Raw genomic sequence first — 17,911 nt, 5'->3', positions numbered from 1 at the left:
ACCCTCCTCTAGCTGCCAATCTAGTCTCAAAGAGTCAGGGTCGAACAAGGGCACAGTACCAGTCGGATCTGGTGTTGGTCCAACTCCGTTTCTACCTCAAGGGGGAGGCCGGGGTTGACGTAGGCAGGGGACTCAGCCAGCGCTGGTAGAATTGGCGCCGGGAGGAGGCGTAACCAGGTCGACTGACGCCGATCCGGATACAGACCTGGATCTAGGGTGACCCTGCAGGGCCGAGGCCAAAGCCGTCGAAGGCCCAGGGCCCCCAGCCGAGTCTGCGAGGCCCGAAGGCACGCCAGTGGAGTCGGGCTGCCTAAAGATGGCATGCATCGCTTTGTAGAAACTCCCAAGCTGGGCAGGGGCTGCACGGGTCCCGGAAAGGGAGGGAAACCAGAAGTCGACCCAGCAGGCTCCACGCGCTTAGCCGCAAGAGGGGCACCACCTGCATCCCTTGTTGCGTCGGCCGACGGATGGGGAGAAGTCGAAGAGCGACGATGCTTCTTTGACTTCTTTTTGTGCTACGGATCCGTCACCGAAATGAGTCGGTTACAGGAACTGCAAGCCTTGTGCACCAGGAGTCGATGGACTCAACAATAACGAAGTCGACAAAAATCAAGAAAAAGTTAAGTCAAAAATTGACTGGGGGTACCGCTCTCTCCAAATCTGCGCTTGCTGGTGTGGAAAAAGGAAGAACTGACGTCAGCGCACGAGGGCGGCATCTATGTAGCTAACGCGACATCATCTCGCCGACCACGACGAATGCAGAGTTGATCGATGCCACCTTTTGACATGCAGGGGTGCTGCGGATGTAAAACTTTCGGGATCCAGTCTGATGCCTGGGGGAGATTCTAAGGTATGGAATCTATAACTAACTGTTTATTTTAGATATGTCTGCAAATAATTATTGGAACATAGAAGGGCCAACTAGCAAACTCAAATAAATTTTTACTTAAAAGCAATGCCTAGTCAAGTCTTTCCAGGTATTTGGTTATAATGAAGAACCACATGATACAGAAACACTCTCACTTTAGAGAAGGACAGGGCAAACTCAATCTTGGAAATCACCATGCTGATGTCCGAGGCCGTTACATAAAGTAGTCAACTGTCTGCTTAAGCACAGCTGCTCTCCTTGATGGAGGGTATAATACTCCTACTAAAGCATCCAGCAAAGTTTCTATGAACTGAAATCTTAGGCAAAGAACCGCTGAGACTCAGAATAACACAGGTCAAGAACTAGGTCGCCAAACTCAATGATTAAGGAGAGGGTTGTAACAATAAGCCCCAGTGTTAGTGATAGTTCGAATTTGAATATATTTATTAAGTGCTCAATCACCACCAAATGCATTCTGATGTTAGAAATGGAACTAGAAAATAAAAACATGAAGAAAGACAAGGCGAACAGCAAAACAAATAGGTTAATAGTTATTCTGAAGGCTAGGTGAAATGGAATAGTAATGATGTGCAATGGAAGACCATTCCATATTTAAGGGCTGGGTAAGGAGAGTATATTTACCATAAGGGATTGAAAACCGCATTTGGTAGTTAAAGTTCAAGCTTTTCATTGAATTGTAAATGGTGAAACAACAACAAAGAGGTGTTTTTTTCTTTGCCATGAATGAGTCTAAGCATGAGAGTGAGCTTAAAAGTCATTTTTTTATTTCGCTGGGAGCAGGTGAAGATGCACAGTTGCTGGAGTAATATGGCAACATTTTCCTAAAAACTAACATCGTTGCAAGGTGTCTGGATTCTCCGAAGCTGACACACAGAGGATTCAGGCAAGCTAAGATAAAGGAACTTAAAATAGTTGATCCTGGAAAGAATACAAATAATGGCAGCCTCAGCATCGAGGTTGTGAGGCAAGAAAACTAGAATATTCATTAGCAGCCTTAGGTAAAAGAAACAAGTATATATTACTGAATGAGTTTGCATGTTTTTAAAACACATTTTATTAAAGGTTATGAAAATAGCACCACAGGATAATAAAGAGAAAAGAAATAAAGGAAAAAATGAAAACACTAAAAGGATACAACACATTGGGCATGAAACAGTACAGCATAACAGAAACAGCAGATGCATATATATTACAATGTTCAGAACAATGACAGCTGATAAAAGTGCAGTCTTGATGTAATTAAGCTGCACTTGAAAGGATATTTGAGAGTCAAGCATGATCCCCAAGTAATTAAGATCCAATGCAGAAGGGAGAATTTCCCTTAATTACAGGGCAGAAGATGTGCATGAGAGGTCTTTGCTGACATTTAGTTTCAAGAACACTTGTTGGGTCATCAGGCTGAGCCAGAATAGTCTGGCACATTGGACAGGACAACATATTATTTACTTCCAGTTGAAAAATGAAGATAAAAAACTCTTGAGGGCAGACTTTTGCATTTACCTGAAGCTAAGAACAAATGCATATGTTGTGTTTCGATGTGCAATGGTCTAATCTTGGTCCACAGCTACATTTAAAGAGTAGCATGATCGCCGTGTTGAACAATGTTTAGACTTGAAGGGTATAAGTGAAACTTTTGAACATGTACCTCTACAGTATTCTAGATCAAAGCCAGACAAATGCCTTTGTCCTAAAGAAAAAGTTACTTATCTTTGGTAACAGTATTTCTGGTGGGGATATAATCTTCCTACAGATTCTTCAGCTTATGAATAGTCCTTCCAGGTTTCACACTAGTCTGGAAAACCTTTTCCCCAGCAATGTTGCACAGGTGCCACTGGGTTGCTCCGGATGTAACTCTGCCTCCAGAATTGACACCAATGGGCAAAGTACCCATCACTGCGTACTTGAGATAACAGTCAAGAGAGCTTTGCAAGGATGACCAGGTAGTTTGCCAGCAGCTGTCGGCTACTGGAACGCCTCTAGATCGAGCCATGAAATCAGCAAAGGCCCTGAAGGAATGGGCATGGATGCTCTGCAGAGGATATTTGCTAGGGCATAGAAGAACTTGATGCAAAAGGATGACCCGACCCTAAATTGTGTATTTGGTCACCACTTTACCATTTTTAGATACAGCCATGCCCCAAGAGAGCTGGTTATGATGGTTACCTAATGTAATAAGACACTGTAAGTGGGGGAAGCTTATGCAGGTGTACTTCTTTCTTGATTGCAGGAGTGAGGAGAAGATGGAAGGTTAACAGACTTGCCTAATTGAAATGCATAAATACTTAGGGAAAAAAAAGATGGAGAGGTGTGAAGGACCAACTTATCGGCAGAAAACTGTAACGGACAGACAAACCAAAAGGGCCTGAAGTTCACCAAACTGGTGGTTCTTCAGGGACAAAATGATAGCATCCTCTCACAGTGAGTGAGTCTGCAAAATGGGCCACTGGAGCCAAGGCTCTTCATTCCCTCTCCTATATGCACAGGTGAACTGCTTTCCAACATAGGGTCCACAACCCCACACAGCCTTGTTTGTTGAATAGATGGATGAGAGTTCTTTTGTCCAACAGAACCTAGATGTTGCTCCTTGAAATGGAAGGGAGAAAGGTCTTTAGGATAAGATGAACTTTTGGTAGTTTGAGCAAATGTATGTGCAGGAACTGCTCTGATACGGATAAAGGGCCCATGTCATCATGTAGCACATATGATCATTTCAGCCCAGCGAGGAAGTATTTATGACCTTGGCAGCTTGAGCCCATGTGGAGCTGAATGGGTCAACCTTCAAAAGGTAAAGGGGTCCTTTCACAAGTTTGGATCTGATGCACAGAACCAACAGGATGTACAAGACTATGAGGCCCAGTGGGTGCGAGAACTATAGGACCTGGAACTGAGCTTGAGTCAGACGCATCAGAATCATCGCCTGAATATCCAGGATTCGTCAAGGTGGTGTAAAGTCCTTTATAAGAGTTGTGTCAGGCACTTCCCTGAAAAAGGTCAGCCTCTGTGTAGAAGTGAGGTGACACTTCTAGTCAGTAAAGGTAAAGCCCAAGTCAAACAGGAAAGCCACAGTTAATTGACAATGGTCCTAGACTAATAAGGGTCACCACCTATGCCAACCATTACTCCAAGTACAGAAATACACAAACTACCGACCCATGCAGCATAGCTGCCATGTCCACCAGAAGTAAAGAGGCATGGGACTGTAGAGCAGAAAACTGGTAGTGTTGGGATCCAACGTGACCCTGAAGTAGCGCCTATGACCAATAAAAATTGAAGAGGAGACGTTGTTGAAGTCACAAAACATCCAAAAGGATGTGGCTCTGGGACAGAATCTTCAATTCATCCTGCCAGATGAACAGGTTTAGAAGGTGATAATCCAGAACTAGATTAAGGATCTATACTTTTTAGGGACCAAGAAGTAAAGGAAGTACAATTCTGTGACCCTCTCTCCCAGTGGCACCACATCTATGGCTCCATTGTCGAACAAGGCAAGAACTTCCACCTCTAGGATCGAGTTGACAAGCACACTCTGAAGGGGGGTGGGTCTGAAGGGAAGGTTAGGACAGAGATGAGATGCGCCTGACAGATCAGACTGATGACCAAATGGTCTGTTGTGATTACCTTCAAAAGAGTGGCAAATTGGGAGATCCTTCAGACCACCAGAAGGAGATGATGGTGGGCAGGGGGTCTTTGAAACAGCATAACCAGCATAGTATGGTGGGGACTGGATTGGTTGTTGCTAGCGACAACCACCTAGTTCCACCTTGCCACAGAAAGAGTAAAATATATTTGCTGTGGCTCTTAAACAGTAAACCGTCCTTTTGACTAAATTCTAAAATGAAGACAGTCAGCCTGAAAATATTTTTCCTCGTAAATATGTTTCACTGGAAAAGGCAATTGTTTATTTTACTAGACAGCGTGATAAAAAGGTAAGAAGGAGAACAGGGGGTGCATATCCAAGATCGGGTAGGCGTGAAGGAGGATGGGAACTAGAAAGAAGTTTTTTTTAAAGAGAGAATAAAGTATAAAGTATAAAGTGGGAGAGGGAGTAAGGTGTTTGAAAAACAGGAGTAAAGCAAGTAAATAAGGGGGTTGTAAAATAAGAAATGGGAGTAAACCGGAGAGGGAAGTAAGGGCTTTAAAAAGTGGGAGTTACAGGTTGATAAAAGTAAAGTGGTAGGGGAAGCAAAGTGGAGTAAAGTGTGAGAAAGGGGCATGCAAAAAAAATAAAAATCGGGAAACAAGTTAGAAGTTTGAAAAAGGAATAAGGGAGAATTATGGGGTTTCCAAAAGAATGGAAGAACAGCAACGGGGAGCAAGGGGTTTGTAAAATTGAAATACAGCGGGAGTGAGAGTAAGAGGTTTGTGGAAAACAGTGTAAAGTAGTAGGGGGTAATAAGGGATTTGTGTAAAAAGAAAACAACTGGGAAAAATGCAGGAAGGGGAGGAAGGAGTTTGGAGAAAAAAAAAGAAGTAGAGGGAATAAAGGGTCTAAAGAAAGGAAAAAAGGTGATGGAAAGTAATGGGTTTAAAAAAGGGTGTGACAAGGGAGTGGAAGGCATTTGTAAAGAAAAAGGAAGGAAAGCTGAAGGGAAATAAGAGATTTGTAAATAAATATAACAGGAGTAGGGTGTTCTTAAAAAAAAGTGTAAATCGGTAAAGGGTATGTAAAAAAGGTAGTAAATTGGGAGGAGAAGTAAGGCATTTGTGTACAAAAAACTGGATTAAGTGTAGTAATGTGGGGGGAGAGTGTCACAAGAGACATGGAAGGCAGCGAAGAGGGTCTTGAAAAACAAAATGAAAAAATGGGAGGGCAGTAAGTGGCGGGAGTTCCCTTTAACCCTTTAGCCACGGCGGTAATTCCGCCGTGGTGCGGGCGTTTCCGTGCGCGGCCGGGGCCGCGTCGGCCATTGGCCGACAGCAGCACTGGCGAGGTAGTGCTGCCGTCGGCCAACGGCAGCAAGGAAAGGGTTAAAGCTGCAAAACGGAAATTAAACATGAAAAAAATTACATTTCTTCAAGATTGGCTTACAGGAGGTTGGTTTCGTCAACCTGATAAAAGCCATTCTGAAAGAAAAATTTGTCATCAATGGTTTGGCTAGATAAATGTTTCAGAACTTTACAGGTTTGATTTTCATCAAGATCACATACAAACATTTAAACGGTTGCCTTTGGCGAGACAGAAGAGGTCTAGAATAAATGAAGAACTTCAATAGTGTTTGTTTAATCTCGGTCTATGGGAGCAGAGGCCTAGGTCGTGAGCCCTAGCCCTTCTGTTTTTAAAGTATTCAAGTCTTCCCCTGGAGTAGCCACTCACGCTCAAAAGGCATGTCATTGAAAGCAGCATGCATATCTGAAAATTCAGCAGAATACATTCAAGCTTGTTGACACAGCATGACAGCTGAACCAATAGACCGAGCAATGATGTCCACAGAGCCAAGACCACAATTTTGGATGTTCTTTAATGTTTCAGCAATCATGGACCAGAACTTCTTTTTCATTGAATTTTGCAAGTACCCATAAGGCATTGATGAATCTGCCTCAATTGAAGGTGGCATTAGCTGTGTGGATGGCCCGGCCCAACTGCTTGAGGAAAAAACGTTGTGTCCCAAGGCGCCAGGTTTCTTGGATTCCCTTTCTGGGAATCTGTAAAAAAAGACACTGGGCTTTTGCCTCAATGAGGACATTTGGCCAACTAGAATCACTGGTGATGGAGGGGAGGAAAACAAAATGTGTGTCACTTGCGGCTAGTCAGTGACAGCTGGCAATCTGCTTTTAGTCTACTGGACTTGAAAGAGTTTCTCCCATGTAGCCATAATAGGGTCCAGGAGAGCCTCATTAAAGGGAAGCAAAGGCTGTACCATTGCAGGCTGCATATTTTCCTGCAGAATTTTAGATTTTATTTCACCAGAAGGTAAAGTCAACTTGAAGTACTCCAACACATTGCATATGACAATTTTATGGGATGAAACCTCTTCCAAAGCGGAGGTAGAGGGGTAGGGATGTTACCTTGTAGAATCTAGGCCACTGGCATTTTGTAAGCCGAGGTTGAGGCCAGCATCTGTATTGTAAGTAGGCACGAGGCGGTCAGCCTCTCAAGCCAAATTCTTTATTCTTTGAATGTGAACTGCAAATCTCCTCCAAGTGGACAAACCATTGGGCGGTACTCACCATACGGTTCATTGTTAAATAAGCCTTGTCTTTCTCCACAAGGAAGATACTTTCTTCTATCAACTCCTTGGCTGGCACCAGCTCCATGAGCAGAGCTGCTCTCAGCTTCAGTTCCTGCAGCTTCATAGTCCCCAAGCATGCAGGAATTAACTACCCATTAGCGATTAGCCAAGATGGTTGTGGGAAATGTCCTGAAAAGATTCAGTGCAGCTAGGTGTTTCTTTTAAGGCACATGGAAGGCCTCAACATGTCGAAATTGGTCGAAGGACCAAGAAACTCTGGCCTCATCTTTTTATCTGGCAGGGGATGGGTGGGGGGCAATGTGGGTATTGACTGCCTTCTTCTTGTGATGCATTCTGTGTTCTTCAAACTACAATTTAGAAGATTTTACCTGGAAAGTGACTTACAGTTAGTGTCCCATGAAATCTCCCTGCAGGCCTTAGCCAAAAGTAACTTGGCCCCCACTTCCTGATGGCCATCGAGTGAAAGAAGACGCAAGAGTTGCAAGCTACGGCATTCAACCCCAAACACCAGGGTGATAAAGGGGCATTATATTGGTGCATCACCAGCAAGGCTTAAGTCCTCAGGCCCTTTGTGATGACTTCTGACCTAGCCACCATCAAAAACTGAGAAATTGGTGCAAAAACGGGAAAGAACAGCAGGTCATGTTGATGAAGGAACTGAAGCTAGTGTGCTAAGGAGTGCCCAATATACTGTAGGGAAGTCATGGCTGGTGCTGCAAGGCGTAACTTGTGACACCGAAGAGTCATTGCAAGGGAAAATGTTTTCTGAATCAGTCCGAAGTTTGGGTTGAGTATTGATAAGGTGAGGAATTTGTGGGAATATGGATCCATACAAACTTCCAATCACATTCCGACTGGCAGACTGCGTACAATGGGATAGTGAGGGCTATCTTGTTTGGTAATGTGTAACACAAGGGGTGAGTTTTCAGTGTTGATCACTAGTTTTTCCTGCAACTCTAGAGATGGGAAATACTTTACCACCAAGTGTGTCATTAGTAATTAGAACATTGGAATGTTGAGCGCTTCACTGAAGACAATGGAGTAGTTCTAGACTTATATTGACAGGTATAAGGCCGAAGCTCCAACATTTCAATGTTTGTCATCACAATTCTCTTTTAATGTAGAATATTCTATCCTTAGTGGGTGGAATGTTCTAAGAGCCTTACAGCCCTTCTCTATCTGGCTATACCAGTTGTTAAATGCCCTCTCCCTCGTTATATGCCCTCGTCTGTGTCTCGGCCCTATAACTCAGGTTAAGGACCTTTAACAACCGGTATAGCCCTCAGCAACAGGATATAATGCTATCATGTAGAATGCTGACAGGAAGAACAAGGTTCATCATTGTTTTCTTCAAGTTAAGTAACCAATGAGCACTTGCTAAATTAGAGCCTTAAGCACTTGGAATAAAATGTGAGGCTCAACCTGTTCAAGGAAGGCAATCAGGAAAGTGCCAGTGAACCCAGGTAGCTTTGGTAGAGGAGTGATCCCTGAACTGACTGCATCTTTCCCAACTGCTGTTTCTAGCAATGGCCCTGTTAGAAAAGATCTGAGAGCGGATTTTAAAAAGAAGCTTCTGCCACAGTTCACAAATAGAAAAAACAGGTCTGGCACCTGATGTATCCAAGGAAGGTATGCTTGAGGGGCATGACATCTGACACTAAATATTTTAATCTTTCAGTTTCAAGCCTCCACCAGGACCCTTTCATTTAAATCGTGCACCTAGTTTTAAGGAGCTCAAGCCAGTCCCACGTCGAGAAAAATAACTGTACAGAAGTTGTGTAAGTCTTAATAAATGCAGATTTCAAGGCTGCAGGCCACTGGCAGTACATTCCACAGTAAATTGCTTGCTTCTCTCAACATTACTTCTGTGGCTTACTCGGAAATCCCCAGATTTTGAGTCAACCGGTTTCGTGCATTTCACTTCATTCACAGGCTTATTTACTATAAAGTTGGAGAACTTGTTGGGACATGAACTGTACTAAGAGGTGTATAAGCTTCAAATCAGGAGCTGCTGCCCAGAAAAAGGGCACAGCACAATTTAGGTGTAAAACCCTAGGGCCAGACTACCCTTACATCAACCTCTGGCATAAGACCAATGGTGGGACAAAGATCTCTTTTGCCAAGGAAAATATTGGCAATCAGAAAAGGGCAGCCAGATGAGAAAATGTAACTGCTGTGCAACATAACATGGACATGGCTTGGACCATGTATATTCTCCTAATTAAGGTTTCCAATCATATGCAAAAGTGGTATGGCTCACTGTTGATTGGAGAAACTATACTACAACACGTAATCTAGACATGCCAGGCTTCAGCTTAATACCTAGAAGAAGAGCAGCTTATAATGAAGAGAAGTGCATGGGGAGGTTGTTCCAAGTACTGTGTACACCTGAGGAGGGGAAAGAACTTTTTTCTAGATACAAGACGAAAGGGGAACTCAGAAGCAACCAAAGGAAATGTTTCTTTTCAGAAAGGGTAAAGCATAGACGTTTCTATCAATTAGTGTGCCAACAACAGAAGGGATAAATGAATTGGATTATGCATGTGGCACACAACAGAGCAACAGTAGTGACAAAGAAAAATGTACTTTACAGAGCAAGCACAATCGGAAGTAGAAAAATAGGTAGCAAAACTACCATAACTGCTAGGCTTAGCATTGTCTTTTACTATGAATATGTTTTTTGTCAAATCATGCAACACAAATACTCCATGTGTACCAGATTAAGAGCACAATGAAGGCAAGGAGTTGTGTGTGCTGGACTTCTTGTGGTAAGGATCTACAGGTAAATGTTTTCGGCACTTGAAATAAGTCATACACAACAAGTCCAGTACAGGTGCCATTTGAAAATATTTTAGGGTCAACGATTTCTATTTGTCAGGGCTAGACTATGGGTAGCTACAAATTCACAACAGATTATAAACTTTCTGGGTCTCACGTTCCCACCAGAGGGAATAGAGATTAGTAACTGATGACAGCAACAACAGAAGTCGTCATTACACATCAACTAAAGGCATCCTGAAGCAACTGACAGACATGTTCCGGTAATAACCCAGGACAAATCAGGGCCCAAAGCATAATGTCCCTTAATAGAATGTACCAGAACTCCAGGTTTTAATACGTTCCTTTCAAAATACAAAAACAAAAAAATTAGAAGAAAAATGTGAAACGTCTATTTGTGAAGCTGCAACTGCGAAGGTTTATATTAAACTAAGAACATGAAAATAAATTGTTACACAAGCTCAGGGAGCCCATGGTATCCCTCAATCTATGAGCACTGATACATGTACCTAAAAGAAACTGCAGGATTTGTGATCCTTAAAATGTACCGTAAAAGGACTAAAATAATAGTTACATGATTTCTCTATACTGGTAAAGTCTGAGGCGCCTTCTTGCGATTGTGCCCACGATAAGAGTATAAGCGTGAAGATAACACAAAAATAACTTAATTGAGGAATGTTGTGGATTCCCAAGGCGCGAGTCCATCATGAGGACCCAGGCAGTCTGCTCTGGCTTGGATTTCCTGCTTAGAAGAACCTTGATGTGCTGGAATGGTTCAGAGTTCACAAGAAGAAAAGCTTCTCACAAAGCTGCATGGCTGGCTCATGATGCAGCACCTGCCCCGCAAGGAAGGCTAGTTTGTGAGCATATTTACATGGTGCTGGTACTCGAATGGTGCCTGGCCAGTTCCAGTACAGGTGACAAAGCTTGAATGTCAACCTAGAAGCAAAAAAGACAGAACATTAGTGCAGGTGGCTTCAAAGTTATGCCGTACTTGAAGCACATAGAAACGTTTGCACATTGGTATCACAAACACATTTCCACAAACATTACTTAGGGCGAAGAAGGAAAAATTACTTACTTGTAATCCTACCTCACCACCATCAGAATCTTCAATGAAGTCATACACATGGAATAGTCCTGTCGTGTGATCCCAGAACACCATTAGTACCTCCCATAAACAGATATCCATACAAACAAGCATTTGAATTGCAAACGGTTTCGCATTTGTGAAAGTTAGAGCTATTGCTGTTGTAAATGACAATGTTTTTTATTTTTATTTGCAGTAGAGTGATCATTTAGGGACAGCACTGGAAGGGTAAGTGACAGGAGAAGCTGAAGCTGATCGGAAATAAAAAAACAAGCCCTTCATGGCAACTGGTTGTTTATGTAAAGTGCTCCAATACCTACTTCCCGCTTTACCAATGTACATTAAACAGCCTGCAATCTCGATGGGGTGGTGGTGGGGGCAGGGGAAGTAGTGTTGTGAAATAGTTGAGGAGGGTGGTGGGATGCATAGGGACAGTAAGTGACGGGCGAAGCTGAAGCCGATGGGAAACAAAAACAAATGTAAATCCACGTCAGACAATTTAATGCTTTATCACACATTGACCGTGTATTCCGCATGGTTAATAAGGGAAGCTTTAGAACGTAACTTATTGAGTATAGCATGCAGCCACATTAACCACACGTAGCCTTTACAACTGCAAAAAACAATTCAAGTTGCCCAGCACATTACCATTCCTGTTTTCTGGCGCGTGATGCTTTGTGTGCATGAGTGCTTTATGAGAACGTATCAAGGTATTCTGTCCTCTTGCAGCTTTACACAACCAAGCTCTCACTGAAAGCCCTTCAGCAGGGGCCAGGGGATATATAACACTGTAGGGTAATAAAAAGGAGAAATGAGAATGGAGCTTCAAGTTGGTCATCAAGAATAAATGGTTAATTCAGTGTCCTTAACATTACCAGGATTGTGCATTAGATGTTCTCAAAGGTTATTAGAAAGTGTCTGAAAGCACGTGCACCGGATGTTAAATGAGCAAAAAGAGTATGTAGGTGAAAGTTAATTGAACAGGCAGAATGTCATACCAGTGCTTACAGATATTGATAAAAAATATGACTGAGCACACTTAATGAAAACACAAGTCCAGTGAACACTACTTAATAGTGGTGTGCTAAAACAACCACATAAACAGTCAAGGAGTGTAAGTAGCTGTTTTTATTAAGGAAAATATCCTATTCAGCTGACAACTATGACGAAAGGTAAAATAATGAAGTGCTGTCTATTCATACATGTTAACGTTGTGCGGGTACGCTTCGATAACTGTGGAGTCCAGGTTTAAAAGTCCAAACAGCGCTTCATAAATCTGTGATTGCTTCCATTGACATAATATTACATCCAGAGTGCAGAGAGTTGTCATACATTACTGTGCCCGAGTTTAGGCAGAAACCAGAAGTTACAAAAAAGTTAGCCTCACCGTGCGTATGCATATAATGAAGGCGTAGAGCATAGATGTTCATTCAAGCGTTCAAGTTCAATGGCATGGTAGACTAATGAATTTACAGATGTTAGTATTGTGTGTATGTAGGCTGAGGGTCAGGAACACTAACAAAGGACTCAATGTCAAAGAACAATCAGTCACTGCCATTGTTAAAAGGTGTAAAATGATACAACAGAGTGCTGTATTATAGCGCCTTCTAGTACATTATATGGAACATTTGGACAATATACACGTTTGAGTAATAAATCAAAATGGCCTAGTGCATAAGCGTGTATGAACCTGCCAAAATGATGAACAGACCACATACTGGAGAAGGAGATGGGAGTTACGAAAATATAAGTGGTCAGCATCGTGCTAAATGGAGGTAGCAGCCTCCATTTAGCAGGAAAACCAGATGTAATTGAACAAAAAAGCAAGTAGTTAGACCACGGCACACGCAAAAAACAGGACCCTCAAGTGCTCGGTATCAATGAAAAATAAGTATTTAGCCAAGCAGCACATTATCATGCGTACAGGATCCCGTAAATGAGCATGCATGAGCTTGTACATAAACAAAAGCCCACATTTAAAAAAAAAAAGCAAATGCCGCCGGAATCATGAGGGAGCCGTGCTGATACACAAACTAAGAAACAAACAAAAGAGTGCGCACATAGGAACCTAAACTAAAAAAAGTAAGCTCACATGTAACGGAGGCAGTCTCCTGGGAGGATCGGAAACACCAAAAGGCGGATCTAATTAAGCATACTGACCAAACAAAAGCAGGGATTTATGAAGGGCACGAACAGGAGCCAATGGAAAAGATAGGAGATGTTTGTAGCCCCTTTTCTCGACCTAAAAACAAAGATAGCAGAGCCACAGCAGCCGCACAGGGCTGAAAAATTACACTGCTCCTTTAAAAGAGCCAATAACACTAGCATTCAAAAAGGCTTTCAACTGGCAATTACACCTTAGCTTACTTTGACACAACTTCATGATGTCCACTAGATATATATTTTTTATCTTTTCATTCTTCATTTGTGAAAACAAACATCAATCAACAAAAATACTTGACATAAGTTGGCACATTTACATTACAGTTGTGTAGTTCAATATTCACCACACTGAGCAAAACAAAATTATGTTGGACTTTGAGGGGGAGAGGCATATTATATATAAATCGGTCTTCCGTTCCTGTGGCACCAAATTATTGGGGAAAAAAGGCTTGAGATCTAATTAAGTTAAGCAAAAATAGCGTTTATCCTGGTGTCAATCTATCAAGGCGCTACACAGTGTTCTCACATTATGCAAGTTTTCTCTTTCCTGGAAGTCCGGAAAGGATGTAAACACCCACATCACTGACAATTAATTCGGATTTTCCATTACAGAGAAGCATGGTTTCTTTATAATTACAATAAGGATTCCTATGAAAGGAGCTAGGATAAGTTACAGTTCTTTCATCATCATGAGATGTTCACTTTTTAAATTTTTAAAAATTATTTTCATTGTAAAACAATATACATACAACACAGTTAGATCACGGACAGGCTTATCAGTACAAAAAGTCATACATTTTCAAAAGCATAGATCAGGCATATAGGGGGTTCCGTTTCTACAATCACAACCAGAGGTTGTAACATCTTGTGTGATTTTAACTTGTCACTGTCCTGACCAGTACTTCATGCATGCTCTAATGCACAAGTTACTACTTGTGTAACGATATATATGTAAGAGACATTAGTTAGTGATAGAATCCTTACTTCAGAATATTCCCCAGGCGTCAGACTGGATCTGGAAAGTTTTGCTTAGCAGAACTCCTGCGCGTCGGTAGGTGGCGTTGTGCGGCTCCGCGCCCGTCACTGGCGTCGTGAGCGCCGAGATGACGTCACGGAGGGTACTTAGGCGCCACCCGTGCGCGCTGATGTCAGTTCTGTACACGACTTTCTGCGCCGAAACGCAGAGCAATGCAAGATACTGACCATTGTTGCATAAAACTAGGGCCCTAAAAGGGATGACCTTAACCCTAGTAATCAGTTCGCAGAATGGGAAGGATGGGCGGGGCAGTAAGGAATCTATCACTAATGTCTCTTACAGATATATCGTTAAACAAGTAGTAACTTGTGCATCTGAAAGAGACACGTTAGTGATAGATTCCTTACCTTAGAATAGATACCCCAGCAATACCAACCCCTGTGGTAGGTCTGCAAACCAGATTACGCCAGAAAGTCACGGAGCACAGAACAGCCAAAGAAGCTGTCTCTACGGACCTGACTGTCAAGGCAGTAGTGTCTGGTAAACGTGTGCAACAAGGCCCACGTAGCTGCCTGACAAATGTCCTGCAAAGGAACTTCATGCCCCAAGGCAGTAGTAGCCGCCGTCGCCCTGTTAGAATGGACATGCAGTCCCACAGGAGGATCCTTCTTGGACAAGGAGTAACATGCCTTGATGCACAGAACGACCCACCGGGACATGGTCGGTTTGTGCACGGCCCGACCTTTTTTGGCGCCCAAGTAGCTGACCAAGAGCTGATTATCCACGCAGAACTGTAGTATACGCTGCAAATAGAATGCAAGCGCACGTTTTGGGTCAAGACGGTGGAGCCTCTCTTCCTCTCTGGAAGGATGCGGAAGTGGAAAGAAGGTGGGCAAAGTGATGGTCTGCCCGATGTGGAAGGGCGTGACAACCTTTGGCAAGAAAGAAGGACGGGTCCTCAGAACCACCTTGTCCGGATGAACAGAAAGGAAAGGAGGTTTGGAATAAAGGGTCTGGAGCTCCCTCACTCTTTTAGCAGAGGTGATAGCAACCAGAAAAGCTGTCTTTAGAGTGAGAAGACACAAGGGACAGTTATGAAGGGGCTCAAAGGGAGTGTACATCAGAAAAGTCAAGACAAGATTCAAGTCTCACTGAGGCATTATTAAGGGCATGGGTGGAAACGTGTGCGTAACGCCTTTAAGGAAACTGTTAACAACTGGGGACTTGAAAAGAGAAGGCTGATCTGGAAGCGGCAGAGATGACCGAACAATAACCTTCAATAGTTCCCAGAGCAGACCCTGCTGGGCTAAAGATAGAAGGAACAGAAGAACCTCAGAAAGAGGGGAAGAAAGGGGATACACAGACTTCGCTGTGCACCAGCCGACAAATCTGTTCCACCTGCAGGCGTATACCGTTTTGGTGGAGGGACGCCTGGTTACCAGAATGACATCACAGACTTCGGGAGGAAGATCGAAAGGTGTCAACTGTCGCCGCTCAATATCCACGCATGGAGGTGGAGGCTGGACATATTCGGGTGTAGGACCGTCCCCCGCTGCTGCGACAGAAGATCCTCCCGAAAAGACAGACGGATGGGGAGATCGATGCTCATACTGAGTAGCTCGGGATATACTCTTCCAAGGTTCTCCCCACTGCTGAAAGAGACCTTGTGCCACGTCAGAGTTCAGACGTCATTCGTGATCCACCATGTACCGGCGGCTGAGTTTGCCAGCCCTGGCATTCAGAGAACCTGCCAGGTGTTGAAACACCAAGGTAATGCCTTGATGTTCCAGCCACGTCCAGAGGCGCAGAGCCTCCTGACATAGGGACAAGGACCCCACCCCGCCCTGCTTGTTGCAATACCACATGGTGGTGGTGTTGTCTGTGAACACCTGCACTACACTTCCCCAGACAGAGGGAAGGAATGCCTTCAGTGCAAGCCGGATCGCCCGCAGCTCCACAAGGTTGATATTGAGCCGGGACTCCGCCGGAGACCAGAGGCCTCTGATCTCCGCCTCTCCCATGTGGCCTCCTCATCCCAGGAGGGACGCATCAGTCACCACTGTGTGCTCCGGTTGGGGAAGGGAGAGGGATCTGCCACTGAGCCAATCGCGATTCGTGAGCCACCACTGCAACTGTCTTGCAGCACCCTTCGAGATCTGGACATGACCGGGTAGGTTGCCCTGATGCTGTGCCCACTGGAACTTCAGGTCCCACTGCAGAGCCCGCATATGCCACCTGGCATGCGTCACCAGCAGGATGCAGGAGGCCATCAGGCCCAGAAGCCGGAGGGTCATTCTGACCGAAACCCGGGATAGAGGCTAAAAGATTGGAATCATAGCCTGAATATCCCGGACTCGCTGCTCGGGAGGGTAAACCCTAAACAGCGTTGAATCCAGAACTGTTCCGATGAAGGGGAGTTTCTGAGAGGGACTCGGGTGCGACTTCAGCACAATGATGGACAACCCCAGCAAATGCAGGAGGTCGCCGTAGCCTGGAGATGGGTGACGGCTGCCTGGGGCGAGCCCGCCTTCAACAGCCAGCCGTCGAGGTAGGGGAAGACTGACACCCCGACCGGCGCAGATGAGCTGCAACCACTGTCAATACCTTCGTGAACACCTGAGGGGCGCTGGTAAGGCAGAAGGGGAGCACGGCAAACTGAAAATGCTTCTGGCCTACCGTGAACCGCAGGTAGCGCTGGTGGGAAGGCAGGAAGGGGATGTGAAAATAAGCGTCCTGCAAGTCCAACGCCACTATCCAGTCTCCAGTCTCCAGGGTCCAGGGCAGCCAGGACCTGAGACAGAGTCAGCATTTTGAACTTCTCCTTCCGGAGGAAGAGATTGACGTCCCGGAGGTCCGAGATGGGGCGTAGACCTCCCTTGTCCTTCTTGGGGACCAGAAAGTAGTGAGAATAACAACTGCTCCCTACTTCCTGACCGGGAACGTGCTTGGTGGCCCCCTTGGTCAGGAGGGCCGAGACTTCCTGACTGAGAAGAGTCAAATGACGATGGTACAGAGGTGGCATGGCTGGAGGAGAGGACAGAAAGGGGAATGAGTAACCATGGCTGATTATCTGAAGCACCCACTTGTCTGAAGTAATTTCGCACCAGTGGTGGAGGTGGTGGCGTATCCTGCCACCCACCTACGTGGGGTGCTCCCTGAAGCTCGGATTAGGAAAGCTTAGAGGAGGAAGCAGCAGGGAAGCGGACTGAGCCGCACGCTGGTTACCAGACCCGCCCCTGCAGAATCCACAGCTGTGGCCCCGCAGAGGCTGGTTCTGCACAGGCTTGCTGGAAGAGCGCACCTGGGTGCCCCTGCCCTGGCCATGAAAGGAACGAAACCCAGGCGTGGCAGAATGCTTTGTGGAAAGACCCAAAGACTTGGCGTGGCACGAGTCTCTTTAAAGTGCTCCAGGGAATTGTCGGCCTTATCGCCAAAGAGGTGGCAGCCATCAAAGGGCATGTCCATGAGCGAGCTCTAGACATCAGGTGAAAACCCAGTGGAACGCAACCAGGCATGGTGCAGCAAAGCCACAGTCGTAGAAATTGCCCTGCCGAACTAATTAGTGGCGTCCAAACACACCGGATGGCAAACTTCGCCGCATCTTTACCCTCCGTAATTGCTTAATTGCTTGGGAAAGGACAGCCTGGACCTCCTCAGAACACTGAGGCAAGACCTGATTTACAGAATCCCACGCTGCGTTGGAGTAACGGGTCAACAAGCAGGCAATGTTAACCGACCGCAACCCCAAGCTGGCTGAGAACAACCTCTTGCCAAATTGGTCTAGCCTTTTAGAGTACTTATCCGGCGGAGCCGTGGGAAAAGCA

General features: G+C 44.8%; 1 protein-coding gene across 1 annotated transcript in view; it reads right to left on the bottom strand.

Moving 5' to 3' along the window:
- Window positions 1–10,160: 10,160 nt before the first annotated feature.
- The window catches only part of PIWIL2 (piwi like RNA-mediated gene silencing 2), a 2,549,426-nt gene continuing 2,541,675 nt past the window's right edge, over window positions 10,161–17,911 (bottom strand). Inside the window, exon 24 of the mRNA XM_086944806.1 lies at window positions 10,161–10,797. Coding sequence (XP_086800932.1) covers window positions 10,641–10,797 — 157 coding nt within the window. The 3' untranslated portion in view covers window positions 10,161–10,640. The remainder of the gene's footprint in view (window positions 10,798–17,911) is intronic.

This window comes from Lissotriton vulgaris, chromosome 11 (genome assembly GCF_964263255.1).
Source record: "Lissotriton vulgaris chromosome 11, aLisVul1.2, whole genome shotgun sequence".
In the NCBI taxonomy this organism is placed as follows: domain Eukaryota; kingdom Metazoa; phylum Chordata; class Amphibia; order Caudata; family Salamandridae; genus Lissotriton; species Lissotriton vulgaris.
The sequence above is the reverse complement of the archived record's forward strand: the minus strand, read 5'-3'. Positions and strand labels throughout refer to the sequence as shown.